Source organism: Salvia hispanica, chromosome 3, assembly GCF_023119035.1.
Source record: "Salvia hispanica cultivar TCC Black 2014 chromosome 3, UniMelb_Shisp_WGS_1.0, whole genome shotgun sequence".
Lineage (NCBI taxonomy): Eukaryota > Viridiplantae > Streptophyta > Magnoliopsida > Lamiales > Lamiaceae > Salvia > Salvia hispanica.
This window is the reverse complement of record NC_062967.1, coordinates 2,943,877-2,966,168: the sequence shown is the minus strand read 5'-3', so window position 1 is coordinate 2,966,168 and position 22,292 is coordinate 2,943,877. Positions and strand designations below refer to the sequence as shown.

The 22,292-nt window shown below is 36.2% G+C and overlaps 6 protein-coding genes across 10 annotated transcripts; 2 read left to right on the top strand and 4 right to left on the bottom strand.

Annotated features, from left to right (window-relative positions):
• Positions 1-1,145: 1,145 nt before the first annotated feature.
• LOC125216695 (aspartyl protease family protein At5g10770-like) lies at positions 1,146-4,232 on the bottom strand. The gene is made up of 2 exons (XM_048118455.1): positions 4,005-4,232; positions 1,146-2,539 (listed from the first exon to the last, which is right to left on the bottom strand). Exons 1-2 carry the CDS (start codon positions 4,183-4,185, stop codon positions 1,278-1,280), a joined length of 1,443 nt encoding a protein of 480 aa, XP_047974412.1. The 5' UTR covers positions 4,186-4,232; the 3' UTR covers positions 1,146-1,277.
• A 3,728-nt stretch (positions 4,233-7,960) lies between these two features.
• On the bottom strand, positions 7,961-10,034 carry LOC125213611 (peroxidase 18-like). The gene is made up of 4 exons (XM_048114255.1): positions 9,467-10,034; positions 9,216-9,395; positions 8,957-9,122; positions 7,961-8,473 (listed from the first exon to the last, which is right to left on the bottom strand). Exons 1-4 carry the CDS (start codon positions 9,680-9,682, stop codon positions 8,055-8,057), a joined length of 981 nt encoding a protein of 326 aa, XP_047970212.1. The 5' UTR covers positions 9,683-10,034; the 3' UTR covers positions 7,961-8,054.
• A 148-nt stretch (positions 10,035-10,182) lies between these two features.
• Positions 10,183-12,493, bottom strand: LOC125213609 (protein TIC 55, chloroplastic-like). Its single transcript, XM_048114253.1, has 3 exons — positions 11,975-12,493; positions 11,580-11,682; positions 10,183-11,479 (listed from the first exon to the last, which is right to left on the bottom strand). The coding sequence occupies exons 1-3, from the start codon at positions 12,373-12,375 to the stop codon at positions 10,346-10,348; spliced, it is 1,638 nt and encodes a 545-aa protein (XP_047970210.1). The 5' UTR covers positions 12,376-12,493; the 3' UTR covers positions 10,183-10,345.
• Positions 12,494-13,121: 628 nt separating this feature from the next.
• On the bottom strand, positions 13,122-15,467 carry LOC125215876. 4 transcript variants are annotated; one of them, XM_048117454.1, is made up of 7 exons: positions 15,418-15,467; positions 14,887-14,950; positions 14,697-14,797; positions 13,928-14,008; positions 13,737-13,844; positions 13,502-13,555; positions 13,122-13,403 (listed from the first exon to the last, which is right to left on the bottom strand). In XM_048117454.1, exons 1-7 carry the CDS (start codon positions 15,457-15,459, stop codon positions 13,230-13,232), a joined length of 624 nt encoding a protein of 207 aa, XP_047973411.1. In that variant the 5' UTR covers positions 15,460-15,467; the 3' UTR covers positions 13,122-13,229. The 4 variants fall into 4 exon arrangements, with proteins under 4 accessions (XP_047973411.1, XP_047973412.1, XP_047973413.1 ...); XM_048117455.1 differs by having other exon boundaries at positions 13,122-13,400; positions 15,418-15,465; XM_048117456.1 differs by having other exon boundaries at positions 13,758-13,844; positions 15,418-15,465.
• A 188-nt stretch (positions 15,468-15,655) lies between these two features.
• Positions 15,656-19,173, top strand: LOC125215875. 2 transcript variants are annotated; one of them, XM_048117453.1, is made up of 5 exons: positions 15,656-15,824; positions 16,007-16,102; positions 18,102-18,227; positions 18,504-18,543; positions 19,021-19,173. In XM_048117453.1, the coding sequence occupies exons 1-5, from the start codon at positions 15,708-15,710 to the stop codon at positions 19,086-19,088; spliced, it is 447 nt and encodes a 148-aa protein (XP_047973410.1). In that variant the 5' UTR covers positions 15,656-15,707; the 3' UTR covers positions 19,089-19,173. The 2 variants fall into 2 exon arrangements, with proteins under 2 accessions (XP_047973410.1, XP_047973409.1); XM_048117452.1 differs by lacking the exons at positions 18,102-18,227; positions 18,504-18,543; positions 19,021-19,173 and adding an exon at positions 16,794-17,936.
• Positions 19,174-19,799: 626 nt separating this feature from the next.
• On the top strand, positions 19,800-20,153 carry LOC125215080. Its single transcript, XM_048116388.1, has one exon. It carries the CDS (start codon positions 19,800-19,802, stop codon positions 20,151-20,153), a length of 354 nt encoding a protein of 117 aa, XP_047972345.1.
• The last annotated feature ends 2,139 nt before the right edge of the window (positions 20,154-22,292 follow it).

The following is a 22,292-nucleotide window of genomic DNA, read 5'->3' as shown; positions in this document are numbered from 1 at the left end:
ATAAAATGTGAGTGAATTGAGTTAGTGGATGTGAGATCTACTTACTATTTATGGTAAAGATGAAATGTGATTCTTAATTGGGGACGGACCGAAATGGAAAAGTGTGACTCTCAATCGGGGACAGAGGGACTAGTAGTTAATCTTTAGTGTATGGAGTATTTGAATTTGCATCGATTCAATTGTGTTTTTGTGATTTCTCTTTATTTTACTCAAACAATAACTAACTAGATGTTCATATCGTCTATTAGCAATAAAATAATGCCTTTTTCCTAGAAACTCAATTGACTAAGACCTCTCTAACTTGATGATTTTCTTTTGCATCATATTTCCAAATAATCATGTGACCTAATAAAGTGCAATATTGAAAAATGTAGCTAATGACTTATCAAATACTCTAAGATGGTCCAAATACAGTTGTTTATGTGTTAATTCATTTTGGACTAAATAAGAACTATATCTACTAAACAAAACTTAATTAAGTATTTAAAAAAAATAGTTTCGTTCTGTTTTATTTTGAAATTAGGGATAATTCGAATTTCTTTTGTCATAATAATAGTATAATACCCCATAACTCATTTAAATTTCTCGTGTAATTTCCGGAATAATTGGGCCCAGTGGGCCAATGGCGTGCGTCACGCTTTTTTGTAAATTTCCATGTAAAATAGAGAAAAAAAATGCCAAACTACACGCAAAGACGCGTGTTGGGACCAAAATTGAAAAAAACTTGTCACGTTCATCGTTTATTCGAAATTCCATTCACATCCCAAAATATGCATGTCACAATCAATAATGATAATGTACACATATTCTTGGCTTAGACCATGACCAATTACTCCTATTATGCAACATATACATCTCCATGAATGCATTATTGGCTCATGTACTATAAATTGAATTTAATTTTGCATTTTGTGCGAAAGACTTGTTTTGTAAATAATGAGCTTTAGCTTCATACATCACCATTCCTCTGTTGTCAAATTAAAGTTTTCAATGTGAAAAACACAAACATATTCACACCTCCTAACGAAATAAGCGACATGGATACGTGCAAAACATTGAAAAATGCCGTTCAAAATTGTAATTGAGCATCGTGCATCACAAATTGTCAAATTCAATTTGACAATCACTCCAACAATTCACCTCTGTTTCTTGAAAGACAAATTTTTTATTTAAAATTTCTGAAATCATATCATATACATATTGATATCACACTAACATATTTCCTTTCTTTGTAGAAAAATCATGTTTTTTTTTTTAATGTAAGAAACTAGTATGAATCAACATCCAGCCGCACCGAATCCCAGCTTCCCTCCGGCGACATCATACACCACTTCAAACGTCAATTGCTGCGTGTTTCCGAAGATTCCGGTGTCCGCGGCGTCTCCGTTTCCGGCGAAGGCAAGGCACGCCTCCGTGGAGCTGACCGAGATCAGAATCCCCGACGGGATGAGGTCGACCTTCACTCCGCCGCCGAATGCGAACGACACGGTGGGGATGGTGATGGTCGTGTAGTTGGAGAAGTCGAAGCACGTGTCCAGGATCGAGTACGCCGGCGCCGCCGGGTAATTCTTCATCCCCTGCTTGAACGCCGCGCTCAGGGCGGTGTACGCCGCCGGCGGCAGCCGCGTGATCACCGTGCCGGAGTCGATGATCGTGCCGCCCGTCGTGAAGACGGCCTGCCCTATCGGGAGCGGCTGGCCGCCGACGGAGATGGAGGCGATGGTGATGAAGTAGAACGAGGAGCCCTTCGTGGAGTCGAACGGCGTGAACCGCACGCCCTTTCCGGGGCTTCGGGCCTTGCCGAGGGTGAGGTGGCCGGTGGAGCTCGACTTCGACGGGAGGCAGTAGGAGAAGTACTTCCCGTACCTCGTCGCGGTCTGGGATATGATCGAGAGCGGGTCCCGGCCGAGGCCAATTAGCCCGGCGGTTCGGCCGAAGAGCCCTTGGTTGTTTTGGCCGCAACCGAATTGGAAGTTTGGGAATACGTCTTTAGCGATGGTGAGGGTGTCCTTGCTGAAAAACCCTACCGAGAACGACTGGTCGCCGTACTGGATGCCGTAGATGCACGTCCCGGCATTGCAACCGGGGTTGTTGCCTGTGGCAGTGGTGAGCTGGGAGCACGCCGTGGACGTGCACGATATGTTAGAGTAGGAGGTCGAAGTTTTAGGGTCGAATATTGGGTCTTGTTGTTTATAGCAGGATCGAGCGCATGGCTGGCACTGGGTCCATGTTAGGTCGCTCCCAGTGTCAAAAATGAGGGAGAGGGTTTTCTTGGGGACGCCTAGGCCCACAGAAACGAGGTAGTTTCCGGAGCCTAGGGAGCTACCCGGCTGTACAGGGAGGTTGACTTTTTTGTCCTTGACTTTGTCTGTGGCTATGGTTGGGTTGGTGCGGGCGTGGATTGACTCGACTCGGGATTGATCATGAGAGAGGATGTCCTTTAGCGATGGCATAGCGCCGGCTTCGTCCTGGCTGAGTTTAGAACACGGGCCGTGCCGATGAAAAACTTCTAGCGTGGATGGTCTCTTCTTGATCAAATCTGATTATTCAAATTAATATGTACTTATGTCATCAAATTACATGAATTTTCATAACAAACACACATTTGCAATAGATTGAAGAATTAGCTCTATTGCAAGACATGAGTGGGTTAAAATTCTTTAATTCGCACTTGCAATTTGACAAGTTAGGCCACGAAAAAAGTAACACTAAAACACTAAAAGAGAAATATTAATCTCAAACTACATATAGGCACACGAGTCATTATATACGTCTATAAATGCTCTCCGTAATAAAATTGACACTTTAACTACTTTCATGAAAGTGTGGTTTCAATTAGTTTATTTTCTAAATTTTAATACAAGTATTTAATAGGATGGATAAAGACCAATTTTTGTAAATTGCGAAAGTACTACGTTTGGTGTGGAATTGGTTGGATTGTGGGATCCAGTTAATTGGTTTTGAGTGGAGGATTAGGTTTTGTAACAATTGGGCTGGATTCGGCCAATTATATGACTGTCTAATATTTTTGAATGTGTTATTCAAATTAAATTAAATAAAGTCTAATGATTTAGTAAGAATTTCTATTCATGACAGCGGAGCATAACTCATTGGTGGATGTGTGTGACAGTGTGAAATGATTATAAACAAAATGTAATCCATACTAGTAGTATATAACTGCTGTTCATATGAGAAGACAAAATAAAATATTGCTAACATTATTAGCAGTAATCCAGATACAAGAAATTACTATTAATTATATTTTCGTAGCTAAATTATTACTATTATGTGACTTAATAGCCCAAACACACAAAAAACACTCAGCAAAACAAGACAAGGTCACTAATTGAATTGTCCACGTAAAGCCAAAAGTTTAATTTAAAAATAGCTGTTAACCACTTGATATTTGCTTCTAACAAAATGATTCAATATCTAAATGAAGAATTATGGTGGCCATAAATCCAAACATTATGCCAAAACCGAACATTTTCAACTTTTTTTATGCTAACATTATTGCTCTTGGACCATGCTACCAAAAGGATTACTGCCCACTTCCTTTTTGGTAGTTAAATATTTGAAAATGACTTGGTGCATATTTTAAAAAAAACATATAGTACTATATTTAATCTCATTATATCGTTGCATGTCGAAAGAAGAAAGACCACATATTCTCACAGTTGGAAAATGACAAATATATAAAAGTTTTGTTACCTTTTCAGCATATCATAAGCTTTGTGATTAATTCAAAGATGACAGAAAAATTATAAAGTTGATTAATTGAACTAATGATTCAACCTTATCATGTTGGATTCTTTATATTCATATAATTTCATCTTAATAGTGACATCATTATAAGTAAGTTTCTTAACAATAAATCTAAGAATAAAATTGGTCATAACCCTTTCATGTTTCATCTGGACAGCTCAAACAGAGGCTGGAAAAAGAAGAAGAAAATTAACTTCTTTTAAATGCAAAGGCAAGAGAGAAAGAGAGAGAATTGTTACCTTTGGGAGGACTGCAAACAGAGGATGGAAAAAGGGAGCTAATTTGAATAGTGTGGAAAGAGTCTTGAATCTTAGTATATTTGGGTTGAAAAGCATGGGTTTGATCTAAAAAACATGAAACAAGAAGCAAGAAAAGGGAAGAGGATTTGATGAAGGTGGAAAAGAAATGTGGAGTGGCCATGAGTGATTTTTGTTTGATATGAGTTGTGAACAATAGGCTTCCATCATCTTGGATATATTTATACTCATAAATAGGATTTCAAGAATCCACACCACCCAATTGCTAAATATTATTCTTTTCTCATTGGAAGGATCCATCATTCATCATTCATGTTTTGTTATTTCATTTTTACACTCTACTACTAGATTAATATTTAATCAACAAATGATATAAGTGGGCCTTATATTATGAATTGACTTAGTAAACGAGTAATCATGAGTTGGAGTTAGAGAGAAGTGTGATGTTAAGGGAAAATTATACCTACTTTTAAGTGAATATAGGCCTAACCCTACACTTTTAATGCTTAATTAATTGAGTATGACTAATTTCATTTGTTTAAGTATCACCAATCACTATGTAATTATTCTGATATCTAGAGGCCCAATACATTGGTCTATATATGCTACGTTTTGGACTAAGAAATGTTATAAATGAACAATGAAGAAAATATACATACATTATACAGCAAAATGAGTAATCAGGGGTCAAATGAATTAAACCAAACTATTAATATTAAGGACGAGCAAATTATTCGAAATAGAATCATAGTTCGGTTTAGTCAGTATACAAAAATAGAGTTGTGATGATAATAATAATAATAATAATAATAAATAAAAACTAAATCGAAAAATGAAGAGATTAGCATGACATGTGCATGACAAAAGGAAAGGTAATTAACCCCACACATCCTAATCATCCTAATTAATTTTAGTATGCTAGTTCGTACAAATTGAATAGTCTCTTTCTTTGTTCTCTTCCTTGAATATCATTTAATATAGCATGTGCATGACTATGACTTTAGTGTTGCTTTGTGAATATTGAGATAAAGTATTCCATAAATATTTTGATGGTTCGTTACAAGTTAACAACATATGTCCAAATATGTTTTAGCCGTATTGATTATTAATGATGACTGATGAGCACATAAAAAGTTACATATTTTCAAACTAAATAAAAAAATATCGATATGTACCCAAGCTGAGAAACTTTTTAACAAACATACATGTCTTACATATACATATATATTAAAATAAATTAATAATTATCCTTAAATAAAGTAAGGACATTAGAGAATAATATTTTCCTATATATTAATCATCTTATCATCTACTCCCTCCGTCTCAAGATAAGTGACTCGTATTCCTTTTTGGGATGTCCCACTACAAGTGACCTATTTCTATTTTTAGCAAAAAATCATCTCTTTTACTTTATTCTCCACCTACTTTATTCTCTCTTCTCTCCTCTACTTTTCCTCTCTCATACTTTACCCTCTCCACTTTAACTTATTTAAATATCATTCCTTAAATCTCGTGTCCAAAAGAAGTAGGTCACTTATCTTAGGACGGAGGGAGTACATTGTTGCCGGCCCTTACACGCTATTATTAAAGTAGTGATGCAAAAGGAATGAAAAAAAAAGACTATTATTGAACATCGAAATGTGTTTAAAGTTCCTTAAACTATTAATAAGCTCTTACGTACAATATCTTTTAAGATTTTAAAAAGATAAGTTCCTTGACCCCAATTTGTTTTCTAAACTTATAGTTGTAAATAACAATAAAAATGATTTTATTATGATTTATAAAGTATTTTAATGTACATAACCTTATAATTTCATAGATCTCTTTCATTTTCTCTCCCAAATTTCTCAATCTAACTAATGCTACTCTCTTTAGCTAGTTAACTCAATTATTCATGTACTTTCACTACTTATAAACTCCTAAATATTATAGAATCCAAAAGTCACCCAAAAAAACCCCTTAATTTATTTCTAGATTTAATATAAATTCAGAAGCTTCCTAACACTCAATCAAGTCAAGACTCTCATGGGTCTAAAGTCAACGTATTTATTTTTAGTGTGGTGACCCAACCAACTAAAACCAGCCTATTATTTATTTATTTTTACTCTAGCTCTGATACAATATTATAATATTATAGTGAAATAGTTTCGTTATCTGTTCCCCAACTCAAGAATTTAGTGGAGGGCTTCCTAACCAGGACTGCAAATTAAGTGGCTATATTACAAGATGTAACATTTCAAAATTTCTAAATTAAGCAAAGCTAGTGTTCAAACAATTGAGATTATAAGTGAAGAGGTAAAAAATAATCTCACCCAAACGCCATTTTAGGTTCATGATTAATCTTCTTTAGGGGAACATGAAATATTTAATTAGGGAGAAACATCTATATGCATGATCGATCAAATCTATTACTATATGCTTATCTACATAATTGGTGATGTTCCCCCCGACACTTTGTAAATTGGATGCCACCCCACATTAGTCAATTATCTAATAATCAAAATAAATAATGCTATTGGTGTGAATGTCACTGTATATAGTGGAATCTCCAATGAAACATCATTGTAAATCCCATGGAATCTTGGTTCATTGGTGGGCCACGTCGGAAATTCATTAATCATTTCTAGGTATTTTATAAAAAATAAAATTTCTTTTTATTTTTGGGTGGGTTGTTGTGACGAATTGCTATGAACTTCTGAAATTTATAACTTATACCACTTCGAAATGTATACTTATGAGAATATTCAATGTACATGGTGCCAAGTATAACATGGACTCAATTGAGGGCAATGAAATTAGAGTAATTTTTGCTGTTTGAAATATTGATGAATCCAAAATAGTCACATCTGCACTGGAAACATTCATTGGTGGCCTTTACCTGTTGATATACAAACTTTCATAGTATTAATTATTGAGATTAGGTATGAAAATGTACATCACAAGTCAAAATGATGGGGATGTCAATTATAAGCTACCCTTCACGTCAATGTCTCCCACAGAAAATTAAAAAAAATTACTCCCTCCGTCGCACATAATTTGACCCAGTATTCCATTTTGGTTCGTTCCAAATAATTCGACCAATTTCACTTTTACCATTTTTGGTAGTGGACCTCATATTCTACCAACTTTTTCAATTCACTTTTCGTTACATTTCTTAAAATTCGTGCCCGGTCAAATTATCCCAAATTATGTGGGAAGGAGGGAGTAAAGAAAATTAATAGGAGTACTTAAGCAATCAACATGTAAAATTGCAAGTTGTTATTACAGTTATACATGATGTGATTTGTGAGAATAACAAATTCAGCAAAATATTTGCTTGAGTCTGATTTCATATATGATACTACTAGTACTATGTTATTAGAACATATCATAACTCAAAAAAAAGAATGAAGATGAAGAAAAACTTTTAGAATGATGGTTTTTTAGAACTTCAAATCTATCATTATCAAACAAAATCTCAAGTCTAAATTTCAAAACTTAGTAATTCAGTTTCAATTTTCATCAGGTCAACCACAAATCAAGCAATTACAAACATGAGATAAACAGAATAAAATGCTTTATTCCAATAATTCATATTTGGAATTTTCTGATTAACAGAGCAGCAACACAATAATATAAGCAAGTTCTGCTGCTGTCATTAATTTCTTATACAATTATTAACTCACCCAAAAATTAATAAATTTCAAGACTTTAGATAAAAGTAGCAAAATCATTAAAGGTTATGATAAGTTCAATCATGAGCGCAAAGAAATAGTAATAAGATTCCCTGAATCATATAATATTAGTATAAATTAGATGACATATATAATTGTTTTTGAATTGCCATCCACATTTTTGACTTGCATTACATGACATTTATCTTCCTACCTATATGATGATCAAGTTGAAACCATTAATCCTTGTATGACCTATCATTTTTATAAAAATAAACATTATAGTAATATTTAAAATATTATCACTAACAAAGCACATCATTGTATATACAAATGAACTGTTTTAGCGCAGGAGAAACGCACAGAGGTGATAATCCGATCATCGATTAGGCATCGAACAAGATTGTCGAATTTCACCCTCATCCCCGGTCTTAACCCCAATGACGGAAAGTTTCAAGAAAGAAACAGCCCAACTCTCAAAGAAACCATCTTGGCTGTTAGCAAATTCCACCACTTTGTTCATCGTTCTGTTATCATTTACCAGTGCAGAATCAGACTGGAAAAGCCCCTTGTGCTCCAACAGTATCTTGTAGTACTGGTTGTCGAACTGAAATGGTGTGCTTGGGTCGTTATTCACAGTGATCGAATCATCCCTAGCACCGGCAGGGCACATTTTCGTTAGCTGGACTGCGTACTGCTGGTCCAGGGATGAATCGATCACTGTAACATTTCCATTCGGGTCGAGCTTGAACCGGTCGTTGAATGAGCTGCAATGTGATTTTCCAATCGTGTGACCCCCTGCAAGGCATAGACTATTAATCATTAGGACATTCAATAGAAGCACTTCTTGCATTTGGGTTATACATTTTTGACCCAACATGGATTCGGGCCAACCCAGATAATCCATTCGGCACATGTGCTCGGGCTGACCCATATAAAATATGCTGCTATATCTGCAAGACCCCACTTTTCAGCAGACGGCTCAAATCCCTCATCAGGCCTGGGCCCAGCCCGGCCCGGCCTGATACTTTGACAGGTTGATGGTGTTTGGCGAAAAATGAATGTAATAAATCTCAAGCTAACTAATAATGTGTGCGGATAATTACTTTATCAACTAAAGTTAGTAAACATAATAGCTTCATTATTAAACCATCATTTAACTGTTTTAATGGCTTAGGGGAACTATACTAAAAGAATAAGGCATAATCTGAAACAGTAACATGAAGTCCGATGTCTTATAGCTAAGTACATCTGATTAGGACAGACAGGCAATTCGAATACCTGAGAGAGTAACGAGGTCATCCATAGATAAACCCTTGGCAAAGAAGAGCTTAGCCATCTCATCTAATGTGAAGCTTGTGTCTACGATGTTTGGTCTCACATTTGCAGCTGCTGAAATCCTGCCATCTCTCCTTCCTGTCGGAATCTGCACACTTGGTCCCCCAGTCTGCAACAGCAAACTTGATTCAAATCGAAACTATAAAAAAATGGAATTCAAAATTTGCTTGTAGAATTTCATTTGAGGAATGAATGCACATACATATTCAACTGCATCTCTAGCAGCTAGTGCAAGAATGTCGGCACAAGAAACTGTTTCGGGGCAGAAGATTTCAAGCAATCTCTTTGCTGAGTCTATCACAGCGAATCCGTCAACGGACGTGTTTCCAGGATCGCTTCTCTCCGTCCCATTTCCTTGTAGTAGTATGGAAGCATCACAGCCCTGTTAAAGTAATGGTGATTGAACATTTAAACCATGCAATCTCAAGTAGAAAAGAGTGAGGTAGGAGTAACCTCGACGAAGCAATCGTGGAAGAGCAAGCGGAGGAGCTTCCCGGGGATCGTGGGATCCAAATCAGAAGCTGATCTCACTGTGTTCTTCACAATGATTTCAGCGGCAGGGCACGAACCTGCATAGAAACCAACAGAGGGAGTCGAGCAAGAAGAGAATGGAAGGAGGCACAGAGTGAGAGCAGAATAAAGCATCAGCAATTTGTATGCATAATCCATTTCTTAGTTTGACAAGAATGGATATCTTCTGTGCTGAGCTTTCTGCTACCTGCTTTTGGTTGTATTCCCTTAATAGAGAAAGAAGTCACGTGCCATGAGTGGAAGTAACTATGTCTATTTATTATACCTCTGCATTTATTCTGGAGATGGTTGAGGCAGGTTTTGAAAATTGGAACAGTGACAAACAGTCAGTAAATGCTCTTCTTCTCTGCATCAATTCAATATCTGCTCCTCTCTCTCTCTCTTGGTTGAAGAGTAAAGAGAGAGGAATTGAACGAGTGCAGGTAGGTGGGAGTTGGAGTGATACTGTATATATATTTAGTACAATGTCGGCAAATACATAAATGAAGATCATCATACTGCTAGACCCAAGAGCATTGAACATGAAAGATTCCAGCTTCCGATAAACTGTTCTTGGTCAACTTAGTTTTTTATCTACTACAGTTTTTATGTTTGGTGCCGAAAAAGTAACGTTCAAATAATTTTTGCATGAACCTGTATTGCAAACAAACATGTTTTATGTAACAGAAATTTTAACCTAGCATACAGATGTAAAACCAATACATACTTACCCAGGAATGAGCAAATCCTGAGCCACTGAGAAATCAATACAGCACACCTAAAATTTGTAAGAAATGAAAACTTATAATTTACTCTCCTGAATCACATCCTTCTATGCGTTCTGATGAAGTTGGTTGTGTTCATTGCAATGATAGTTGAACAGATTTGTACCCCGGCCAACAGAACTGCAGTCGAGAGCAGGAACAGCACCTTCCACTGCCTTGCGGAAACAAGAATTGCCAATGTCGTGGATACGGCAGCAGCAACGGATAGAGCGTTCTTCCACGAATGAGAAGATTTCACGACGCTCATGCACCCCTTGCAATGGACCACATGCCGAAAGTATCTGTTGGCAGGGTTTGGTGCTTCCATTGTCCCAATCCCACCCTTAGCTGGCTGAGAGGCTGAGAAATTGGCAACGAATCCAGCCGGAGCATGCTCAACTACTGCTGGAATTTCTGGCAGAGAAATCGAGCTATGCCCAAAGTAGTAAGGCATCCCATGCCCCACTTTATCCATCCATTTCCTGTACTCAGCCACCCAAACATCTGATGACCTCAAATTGATGTAAAGCTTCCTTGTTGGAACTTTCTCCTTCATAAGGATTTCGTTCTGAGATGAAAGGAAGCCCATATCTTGCTCGAATACCTTACAAGCATTCTGATGGAAGTACCATCGAGGAAACAGTTTCAACATGGGTGGTGGCTGTCTTGTATTCCCAAACCTGACTATAAGCATTGACTTCCCCTGTCCAGATGGCCTGCATAGAAACAGCCCCGTGAAGTAGTTCCTCTCACCATTCTTGTCAACAATTTCCCGGTTGTTCTGAAGCACACAAGGCGCCTCAAACCTCAGAAAGTTCGGTATGTAGTCTGGAATTGACCGATCTTTCTCTCTACCCCAATGGCCTGCAAAGCCTCGATCAGTTCTTTCCACCACCTCAAAAAATAGAGCAGTGGCATCCTCCCTTTTAGCTGTCCAATCCGTTCTGTCGTGTGAGATAGGAACATGAGCAGGATCCATGAGGTTCTCTAAAAGGATGGAATGATCATACGGGAGCTCATGGATGGTTGAAACATCTCGAAAACCAGGTCTATCAAAATTCTCAAACCAAGGGATCTTTTCAATATTAGGAGGAGTCTTGTGCGACATCCAAATCCATATCACGCCTTGTGAATCCTTGATCTCGTAAGTCCTCACACAAGCCGATGCAGGGATTTTCGCACCTGCTGAGAGCTGTCGAGAAAACCATATCTAGTCAATATTGATAAAATCATTCACCTTAAAACTTCTTGAACATCTTCAACTTTAAGAACTATTGTAGATAACAATAGACCTGAGGTATCTTCACACATTTACCATTTCCTTCAAACTGCCAGCCATGGTACAAACACTCCAATCTTCCATCATATAATTGGCCCTCAGACAGCTTTGCTAACCTTCAAAAATTGCATATAATAACAGCTATATTATGCATCACAATCAGTCAATTAAACACATCTACACTAAAACTATAATTCTAACTACATCCATTAATCTCACCTTAATTAACCTCAATAATCTGCACATTAACTCATTATTTAGAAAGTAGTGCAGACATTCTGAAATCATCACACTCACTAATTAATCGCTATAACAACTGCATCCATATCAACAAGATCCAACTCAAATTTGACATATTCAACAAAAAAATCCTTCCATTCCACCTAAATTCCAGATAGGAGAAGAAACCTGTGGGGGCAACGATCTTCGTAACACCTAATTACTCCATCGCCGTCCTTGAACAGCACAACCTGCTTGTCGAACACTGTGAGCCCTAGCGGCGCGTCGTCGGGCACTTGATTGGTGAGGTACAGCGGATACCATTCCTCGGTCCAATCGTATCTCGCCGATGATTCCTTGTGCTCCACAGCTTCATCTTCCTGAATCACGCTCTCATCGCCCGCCGCAGCTGCGATTCCCTCGGCGACTGCGCTCAATTTGTGGCGATTCCTCTTCAGTTGATGGTGGCGGGGATTCGAGGGGGTTTGAGTAGTGGACAATGTTATCCTCGCGTTTGTTCTGGGGAGTTTCTCCAAGTGCGATGGAAGAGCAGCAGCAGCCAGAATTGGCGGCAACTGTAGAAGAGCCATTTGCGGGAGAGGATGAATTTGATTGAGGTTACAGTGTTAGGGAGAAATGAACATTGTAGAAGATGAGTAACTTGCTGAGTTGGTGCATTGTTTATGGCCACACAACAACGGACACTCAAGTCTTCAACGGAACAACAACTTTCTTTCTCAGCTACACCGCTTATTTTCAAACTTACGTGTTTCTAAAATCATTTGTTTCATATTATTACTACAAAATATTTAAAACTTACATACTAATTGACAAAAAAGTTCAATACACGTTTTAATTTAAAACAGTCATTATTTTAATAGTTCAAAACATGAAAAAATAATAAATTTATTTATATCTACATAAAACAATGAAAGAATTTTTAGCACCATCATAAAATAATGATGAAACATTTTATATTTCGCAATTCACATAAGCAAAGATATTAATGGCAACATAAATAAGATACTGTATTAAAATGAAACACAAATAAAGCCTTTGTTTTATTTATATAAATTTCAAACTTAAGTACCAATGTAAAATAGGAGTTTTGTAATGTAATTTGCTTGCTAGTATCTTTTTTTTCCTTCTTGTATCGCAAAATTGATTCAAAAGCTGGGAAAATGTATACTTGACTAAACACACTTGAATTATTTGAAAATGTATGCTTGAGTCTTGACTAAACACACTTGCTGGTTGCTGCCACTTTGATAGTTTGATTGATTATTTATGTCAAATACGTTTTAAAACTTTTTATATATGTGTCACAATGTAAGCATATTGGAATGTCACACAAACATGTATTTCTAATAGATTCAGTTAACATAGTATGAAGATGCTCTATAACTCTCTATGTCTACTGTAGGATCAAAAATTCATTTGATTTTCAAGTATCAAAATCATCGAATAAATCTTCATCTTGGTACTGGTAATGGCTCTCATCTTCTTCTTCATCACCTCCGAAAATCTCATCATCACTCCGATCATCTTCGTACCAACTCTCCTTTGATTGCTTTGGTGAATCTGCCTTGCTTGACTCGCCCGATTCACATCTTTCCTGCTGCACAAATGATACCAACCAAATGTGATATAGTATGTTGCAGCATGACAAACTCAGGGATGAAATCTTAGAGAAAATATGTGTCATGCAATACTTACGAAATCACCACCCAGAGATTTCAAAGCATCATAGTTGATCCTCGAACTATGCTTCTGCAAGTATAGAATCAAGTTAGAAGTTGATAGATAACGGATAAGCAATACTATGTATTTGCAGAAAAAGACAACAACATCATACACAAATTCTAATGAATCGATGTTTAGCATAATGCAATGGTTGAATACTATTCCAAGAAATGAAGCAGATTTAATAGTAACTAAGAAAAGTAGAAACCTTAGGCTCCATTTGTCGAACCTTAGGCTCCATTTTCTCAGTGGTTTTAGTAGCTTTCTTGACAGCGCCACTCTTCTTTGTTTCAGCAGGTACTTTCTGTTTCTTGGCCTGTATGTTCAACCCATCACAAGTAATCAGAAAGAACTACTTGTCGAAAGCTAGTATTGTGAAAGTACTTAACAAGATAACACCTTTATATTTTTTTCATTCATTGCTTCCCATAAAATCCTTTTGCGGTGGATCTCCTCCTTGGTATTAAGGTATCCAACAATCTGGAAAGTACAAAAATAATTTTAATGATATACTGGAAGTGGAACTAACTCAGAAATTTTAAATAGCATACCAAAATTCAATATAGTGACCACTAATTTATGAGCCCAGGCTTCAACATATAGGAAGGAAAATTTGGAAAGATGGGATTCTCGTCATAACAGCAGTATACAAGCTAATAATATTGCTTTGATAAATCACTGCAAATCTGAAATACTTGTTTGTTCTATGTTTTAAAAAAAGTAAAGTATATCTCTGCTCTAAGATGATGTTCACGAGATGTGCCAATAGGCACTAATCTTAGCCAAGTTCAAAACACATCAGGCTGCAACTCATGTGGTCTGCTTAGTGCTTACTAAAAAGAATCAGCTTATTACTGATAGAGAATAGAGGAACTCTATTCCAAACAAAAACTGCACCGAGACACAAATCTCCACCACCACATCTCTTCAAAATTTTGTTCTTAAAAAGTAAAACTTCATTATTAGAGTAGTAGATAATGCCATTTCTGCTAGAAGCCCCGGAAGAGATATCAGATCAGATCTCATTCTTTTCTCTAGTTCCTTAAAGTCACAAACTTTCACAAATATAACTACAAAATAAATATGAGACAAAATATAGACGGAAGACAATATTTCGTTGATAATTTCCAGGTCAGCTAAACACATCCATGCATAATAAATTACACACCTCAATATCATTTAGTCTATCAGATTTTCTGTTTTTAATTCTGCTTCCTCTTTGGTCTACAAAAATATTCTTCGTGATAGCCTCGCGTCTCGTTGAAGGACCTGAAAGTTTAATTTAACATCACGGCAAATCAGGCATCTTAATCCTTAAAGAGAACATGCCACTCTATAGATAAAAGGACTTGAACTACCATCATATTTCCTATGTTGAGGATCTGCTACTTCTCCACCGCAATGTTGGATTGATTCTTCCAACTGATAAAACAGTGATCTGTTAGATTTTCAAGATCCTGAAATCTTACATGAATCCATGATCCGTATATCATTGAAGCAATGCAAAATATATAGACACCACCTGCTCAAAAGAGAGCTTACTTATGCTAATCCACATCAAAGGAGACTAATACATTGCCACCACAACAGAAGAGAGTTTCACCAATAGAAAAGCAGCTTAGTAACAGTAATCAGAGAAAAACAAGTCCTAATTAAGACCAACTCATGTGCTTCGGAAAGCAAATCGGATATTGAAATGACAATTTCTGCATTGAGCTGATGATTAACTCTAGTTACACGATAAAAAAAAGTAAAAAAAATTCCGAGAAAAGCACGGATTGGAAGCGCACATAATTTGCAAGGTCAAGGCATATTCAAATGCAATCCATCGACAGACATTATAGTTCGATCATCAAAAACCATAAGTATAATACCGAAATCATGCATACCGGAGTTTTCGAATTGCAGTCGAACTCTTGAGTAATCGCCATTGCAGCTTTCACGGAAGCTTGAAGAAGCAAACCCTCAGAGCCGCATCCGATTTATAAATTTCTGTTTTTAGTTGATTACCGAAATACCCTCTTCCGAAATATTTTTTTATATTCTCAAAATAACGAAACATATTATTGGATGAAGGGTAAATTCGTCAATCCAATCATAAAAACTATAATGGCTCAATTCCAAAATTCAAATCCCTAAATCCCAGAGAGGAGAGAAGAGAGAAGAGAGAGGGGTGAAAATGGAGCACAACCAAGCTGTGGATGGACTTCTAAACCTGTTCACCAAGGCCAATCGCGATCTTTCCGCAGTGCAGAACAAGCTCCACAAAGAGTTCCAGCAAGTTTACCCCGATCACGTACTCTATCCATTTATTGCTCCTGTTTTCCCATCTCTCAACTCTCAGACCCTCAATTTTATATTCTGTCATTTTGGAGCAAAATTGGATTACAATTTCGTATCTAACTAATTGCACCTTGAGCTTTTGAAGTTATGGGGTACTAATTTCTTCTCCTCTCTACTTTGGTTGTTTTTCGACAGGCAAATCCGATGAAGCTGGTGGAAAGGCTGAAAAAGATAGAAGAAGAAATGTCGTCACTGAAAGACGAGTGCCGCGAGCTTCTTGCTGCGAAACAGGTGAAGAAATGTGGATTGCTTTGAATCTTGTTATTCATAATATTACTGTTAAGGGGGATTTACATTTAGGGCCGTTTACTTTCTGTAAGAGTAATACTCCTAGGTAGATCCTAAAATATAGAATTGAGTATTTGAAGGTTAAGAGGATCAAACAAGTTAAAAATTAATCAATCTATCAAAGTAATCGGTAAACAATTAGCTTGGATTATATTTCAATACATCCTATACTCAAAGTAAATAATCTCTTAAGGATTATGTTAGATGGATAATAATAGGATTAGTTTAGATAGATAATACTACCTCCGTCCACGAAAAATAGTCCCATTTTGCCATTTTGGGATGTCCACAAACAATCCCATTTCTAAAAATGGAAATTTACCTCTTTTGGTTTGGGGGGTGGGGGAGCTACGAAGATTTGGCCATTTGGAACCGGAGGAAATAGATATCGTCTATTCTGTAATCTGACAGTGTGTATTCTTTTCTTTCGTTTTTTTCCATCAATGTTTCAAATTACATTATCCTTAAATACGTTAATAGGTGCTTAGGGTGATACTTTTAGGGGTCGTGTACGATAGATTGAACAGTTTTGAGCTAGACTAGAAATATTTTCCAAACTCATAGCATCACCGAGATTGATAAAATTATCAAAACCCAAGGATTTCTCAGAATCTGAACCAAGTTCACATCTCAGGTTCTACCATCACAAAACATTTCTTGTGATTTGGTATGTGATGTCCAACAGTCAGACACAAATCAAAAGGGGGCAAAAAAAGTTTGGTGTGTGAAAGAAGATATAGCCCTTATGTCATCTTGGTGTACTGCTAGTAATGATAAAGTATGTGGAAAGCAAATGGGTTTTTCTTTGTGGGGGCGAGTGCATAATCTGTATCAAGAAGCTCGAGCAAACAATTTGGAAGAACTCAACGAAAGAAACATTGAATCGATGAAGTGTCGTTGGAAACGGCTTAATGCAAATGGAAAAAAGTGGATGGCAGCTTACAAGGAAGCATATGTTCGGAAAAAGATAGGAATGAGCTTGGCGGATGTTGAGATAGAAGCTCATGCAATTTATGAAGTAGGTGGTAGCAAGTTTCAGGATTTGGTTGTGTTTAATGAAGTTATGTGTAAACATCCCAAGTGGGACTTAACATCTCAAGATTTTTCACAACTACGTCCTATATCTGAAGGGGCTTTTGAAGAAAGTGGTGGCAACTCCAAAAGATCAAGGACTTTAGTTGTACTTAATGAAGTTATGAGTAAACATCCCAAAGAGGACTTAACATCTCAAGAGTTTTCACAACCATGTCCCATATATGAAGAAGGGGCTTTTCAAGAAAGTGGTGGCAGCTCCAAAAGATCAAGGACTTCTGAAAATGGGGATTATCCTGAACCTTCCAATGTAGAAACACCAAGTATTGATTGTTCAACTATTCCCCATCTTAAAACTCCAACTAATGCATCAGAATCTTTACCTACTAATGAAGTTGCTGTAGAAATTCGCGCATTAAGACTCATTATAGACAGTGAAGCTGAAGCAATAAACAAACTAGGAAATGCGAGAATCGACTTGGAGCTTAAAAAAGAACAACGAAAGGCTATGAAGATGAATCAGATTTTGTTGAACACATTGTTAGCGAAAGATCATTTAACCCCAAAAGATGAAGAGATGAAACATCGTCTAATGGAAATTGTGCTTAGACAGTGAATGTATTTTATTTTTCATGTGATTTTACTTTGTAAATTTAGTTATCGAATTATGTAAATTTTTATTGTATAACTAGTAGAAGTACTGCACAACAATGATTTGCTATTAATTGAGTGGATATTTGGATCTTGTAGTGTTATGTAGGCTATATTGTTCCTCCTGTTTCACCAAAATGGAGCCTTTGCAATTTAGTCCTTAATAATCTTAACCATGATAATTCGATTTGAAAAAATTTATAGTGTTCAATATTCCATCTGCCTTGAGTGAGTATTTATGCAAGCTTTTGGAGTGCAGGATCTGATTGATATAGCTAGAACTGTCTTAGTGGGGAATAGGACAATGCTGCATAAGTTACAAAGCTCCACTGGTGTTCCTCTCACTGGAGATGCAGATGATGATGCTTATGAGAGCTTCAATCAGGTATTTGCATTTGTCTGTGGACGCTGTTAGTTAGATTCTAATTGAAGGGGTAACTGCTCTAATTGAAGACTCTTTACCATGTGCCAACAGAGCAACCAAAATAGAAGTGGCAGGGGTTTAGGACTTTTAGGTCATTTTGTTTTGCAGCATAACGTAGTTTTGCTACAATGGTTTCTGTTTGCCAAGATAGAGAAATACCTTCTTGGTGTTTTCTCGTGAGGTCTTCATAAAAAAAAAATTGGCTTGTATCTAATTTGTTTGTCTCATGATGTCCAGGTTATCGATGAGTGGGCAGTTCAAGTCAAATCTAGAAAAGGTAACTTGTTTGTTTGCACTATTGCTTGTTGAGTGTGCCTTTGTTATAGCATTTGTTGGAGAAAATCATCCCCAGTCTTATAAGAATCTGAACTGAGACACGTAGTTAATATGGTAATTTGCGCGTTTTCATCAAACTTTGTGCAACGAACTGACCATTGATAATATTGAGGTGGATAGGCCGGAACTGTAGTGTACAAAACCAAGTTTTTGTAACATATGCAACTGTTTAAGATCTATCTGCGTACTCCTTACCGTGATATCGTAAGGTGCAATTTTCATAAAGCTAAACTATCTATTTAAAAGTAATGTGGTTATGAGATGGAGGAAAGTGCAGTTTGCATGAGCTTGCAATATGATAGGGTAGGTTTGATCTTATCAGAGTGCTTTTTTCGTGCAATCTTATGTGCAGATGTGATATTAGTGATATTTGATGCCTCTAAAATTTGAATGTGCAATAACTTGTCATATTTTGCAGAGGAGGAAGAGCCGGACTCCGGCGATATAAACCAAATGTTGTTTTCTGCAATTGTCCAAAGCAACTGAGTGATTCTCCTTTCTCAACCGTTAACGGTAAACATTTCATGTGAAAATATGAATTTGTTCAATGCAAAGTCGTTGCTTATGTAAATTTTTTTCATGTTTTCACACTTAATTCTAGTTTTCATAACCAGTTTTTATATGATTATGATTTATGAAGTCGTCACGTTACCAACTTCAGCTTGACCTTTAGTAGAGTTGTCAACTTAAAATAACATCTACGTAGCGAAATCAAAAGTAATATTTATAAATATCCCATTATACATATATCATCAAGTTTACAAAATTTATAAACTAAATAGGGGTAAAGCAGATATTTTAACATGAAGCAAAATTTAATACTATTTCTTTGTTGAACCAAACAATCACAAATTCATTATTTTTATTTTCCTTTGATTCTTCTTTTAGTCCTTTTTGTCCTAGTAATAAGTATACTAATTCCTTTAGATGATAAATAAATGTGTAGGCTGCCAATCATACTGATGTAGTTAGAAAACACCAAGGAGAAAAATTCCAAAACAAATTTCTTGAAGTTTGACTAATTAAGCTCAAATTTCCACAACAGTCTTCCAAGTACTCAGACGACAAGTTCTTAACGCGCAATTCTTACACGGTCCGTTTCCCATGCAATATATAATACCCAAAGTCATCTTCAATAATCATTTATATCAACACTAAATTCTTCAATACAAAACACACACACACACACACAACAACATGGAGAAGCAAAGAGAGGTTGGTTTCATACAAGCGGACGCCGCCACCTTCAAAGAGCTGGTCCAGAGGCTGACCGGGGCGGCGCCGGGTGGCGGGGCCCACAAGCTCCGGCCGAAGGCGGGTGTGCAATTCAAGCTTCAAGAGAGGAGAAAGCAGTCGTTGGGCGATCTCGAGATCGTCAGAGCTGGCACGAGATCGGCCGGGAACTCGCCCGCGGTGAAGGGGCCCGTGACGCCGTTCGGGGCGGAAGCGGAGCGAGTTAGGACTGAGTCGCCGCTGTCCGAGGAGGAGAGGGACGTGCCGGCGAAGGCGGCGGCGCCTGTTTTGCTGACTTTGTTCCCGTTGACTCCTTAAAATTTAGAAAAATATTAATACTAGTAAACTTTTTTTTTTTTGATGGTTAAGTATGTTGAATTCTAAAAGTGGTGGGATTGTACATAAAAGATAGGAGTTTGGGAATTTGAGTGAATGTTTTGTTGTTTAAATCTAAAATGCAATGAAATTGGCTTTATGCTTTTTTTGAGGGAAGCAAGTTGCATTATCATTTTCTTTGTTCTTTCTTTATACAAAAGTGAAAATTTATAGTAGTACTTTGAGTGGATCTTCATTTATCTTTACAAAAGAGATTAAAAAAGTTATTTTCTTCTTTTTCAGGGAAAATAGGCTAAGTTTACTTGTGTGATTGAAGATTAAAAGTAAACAGATAGGGGAATAAATTACATAAAAAGAAAATAGAAGTATAAATTTATAGAGATACGTAACTTTCTTGTCTAAGCCCAGCCCATTTTAGGCTCACTAGCACACTAGGCCCAGCCCTGCGAAGTCATCTTAATATTCTTAAAACAGCTTTTATTTGTTAATATAAATAAAATAAAGTGTATACTGAAATTAATAGAGTATTAGTTACTATCCGAAATAAAGCAAAAGTGCTTAAGATAGAAACTAAGGAAATATAATCGAGATCATCGCCAGATAATAGAAGCAAGAGCAAAAGAGCAAAAAGTGCTAAGGCTTAAAATATTGAGATAAAATATAAGTATGGAGAAGTACTCTTCTTCTAATGAGTACTTAATAACCATATTTGTTAAAATTCTACACATCGTATTGGTAACATCCTAATTCACCTATAAAAGTATGAATAATCCTCTCCCTTATAATGTATTTTAAGGGATGCGTAACTCATTTCTAATATAGTATAAGAGTGAGTCCAAGCCGATGATGAATTTATCTCTCCATCACCAGATTTTAGATAGTAAAGATCATGATGAATGAATCTCTTTTGTTGAAAATACAAATGCAAATCCGAGTTTCGAAAAGCGCAGAACTTTTATAGAGTAGTATTTATTTCGATACAATTAATTGATACTACTATATCACTCCTACTATTCAATGTTAGTGTTCTTAGCGTTTTGCTACTAAACTACACTATATTATTTTTTAAAACAAACTCGTAAAAATTGGTAGCCCACCGTCCATATATTCCTCAATTTTATTTTACTACTCCATCTTCTTAGACTTATAGCTAGTCTTTGTGAGAAATTTAAACAAATGGAGCACTACCTAATATTGGATGATACCATTAAATGCACATGCTAAAAACATGTATAGAATATATACTACGAAAATAATATATACTGTGTATATAGCAGGCTTATATAAAGAAGAAAAGTCCATCCTTTCTTGAATGTCTTTTAGTTCGAGGTTTGATCTAGTCTCTTGCATAACATTAGACTCAGAAACCCTAATTATGCTCAAGTCAAACAAGGTTAAATCTGTAAAATAAGGTGAAATATTGACGCAATATTGTGTTTGAAAACACTTTGTTGGCATATATAACAAAAGTATTTGAATTTATATAATATGAAGGAAACATGATGTCTTAATTTAAACCGTTGATCTCTTGTTTTAAGACATATTCAACTAGATGACTGATAGTTGATGAGCTATGTATGAATTTAATCATTCTGAAATTGAAGGTCAACGCAAGTATGATTTTAGAGCATTAAAAGGGTTTGGGTGCAACTTTATTATATACCCCACATTTTATTTGCTAGTCGGTAGCATTATAGTGAAATAGATGTGTGGTTTAAAAAGGCAAAAGAACTATATTAAGAGTAAAGACCAATACATATGAATAAATCAGCAAAATATATCATTACATTATAAATATGGACAAGAAGAAGTGGAAGTGTGGAATAACTATTAACCATCACTAGGAAAATTCTATGTACTATTACCTCTTAGGGATGTGACCAGATGAAAACTCTAAATATCGTACAAACTCAAAATTATGATCTGAACTATTGAAAAATGTCAACAGATTAAAAAAAAACATCAATAGGAAAATGTCAACAGAATTTCAACGGTAGCCAATAATTAATGTTGTGTTGATATTGTGTTGATACTGTATTGATATTAAAATCTTGAAATTTTATACTATGTTAATATTATTGAAAAATTTTGAGTTTATACAATATATAAATTTCCATTTTA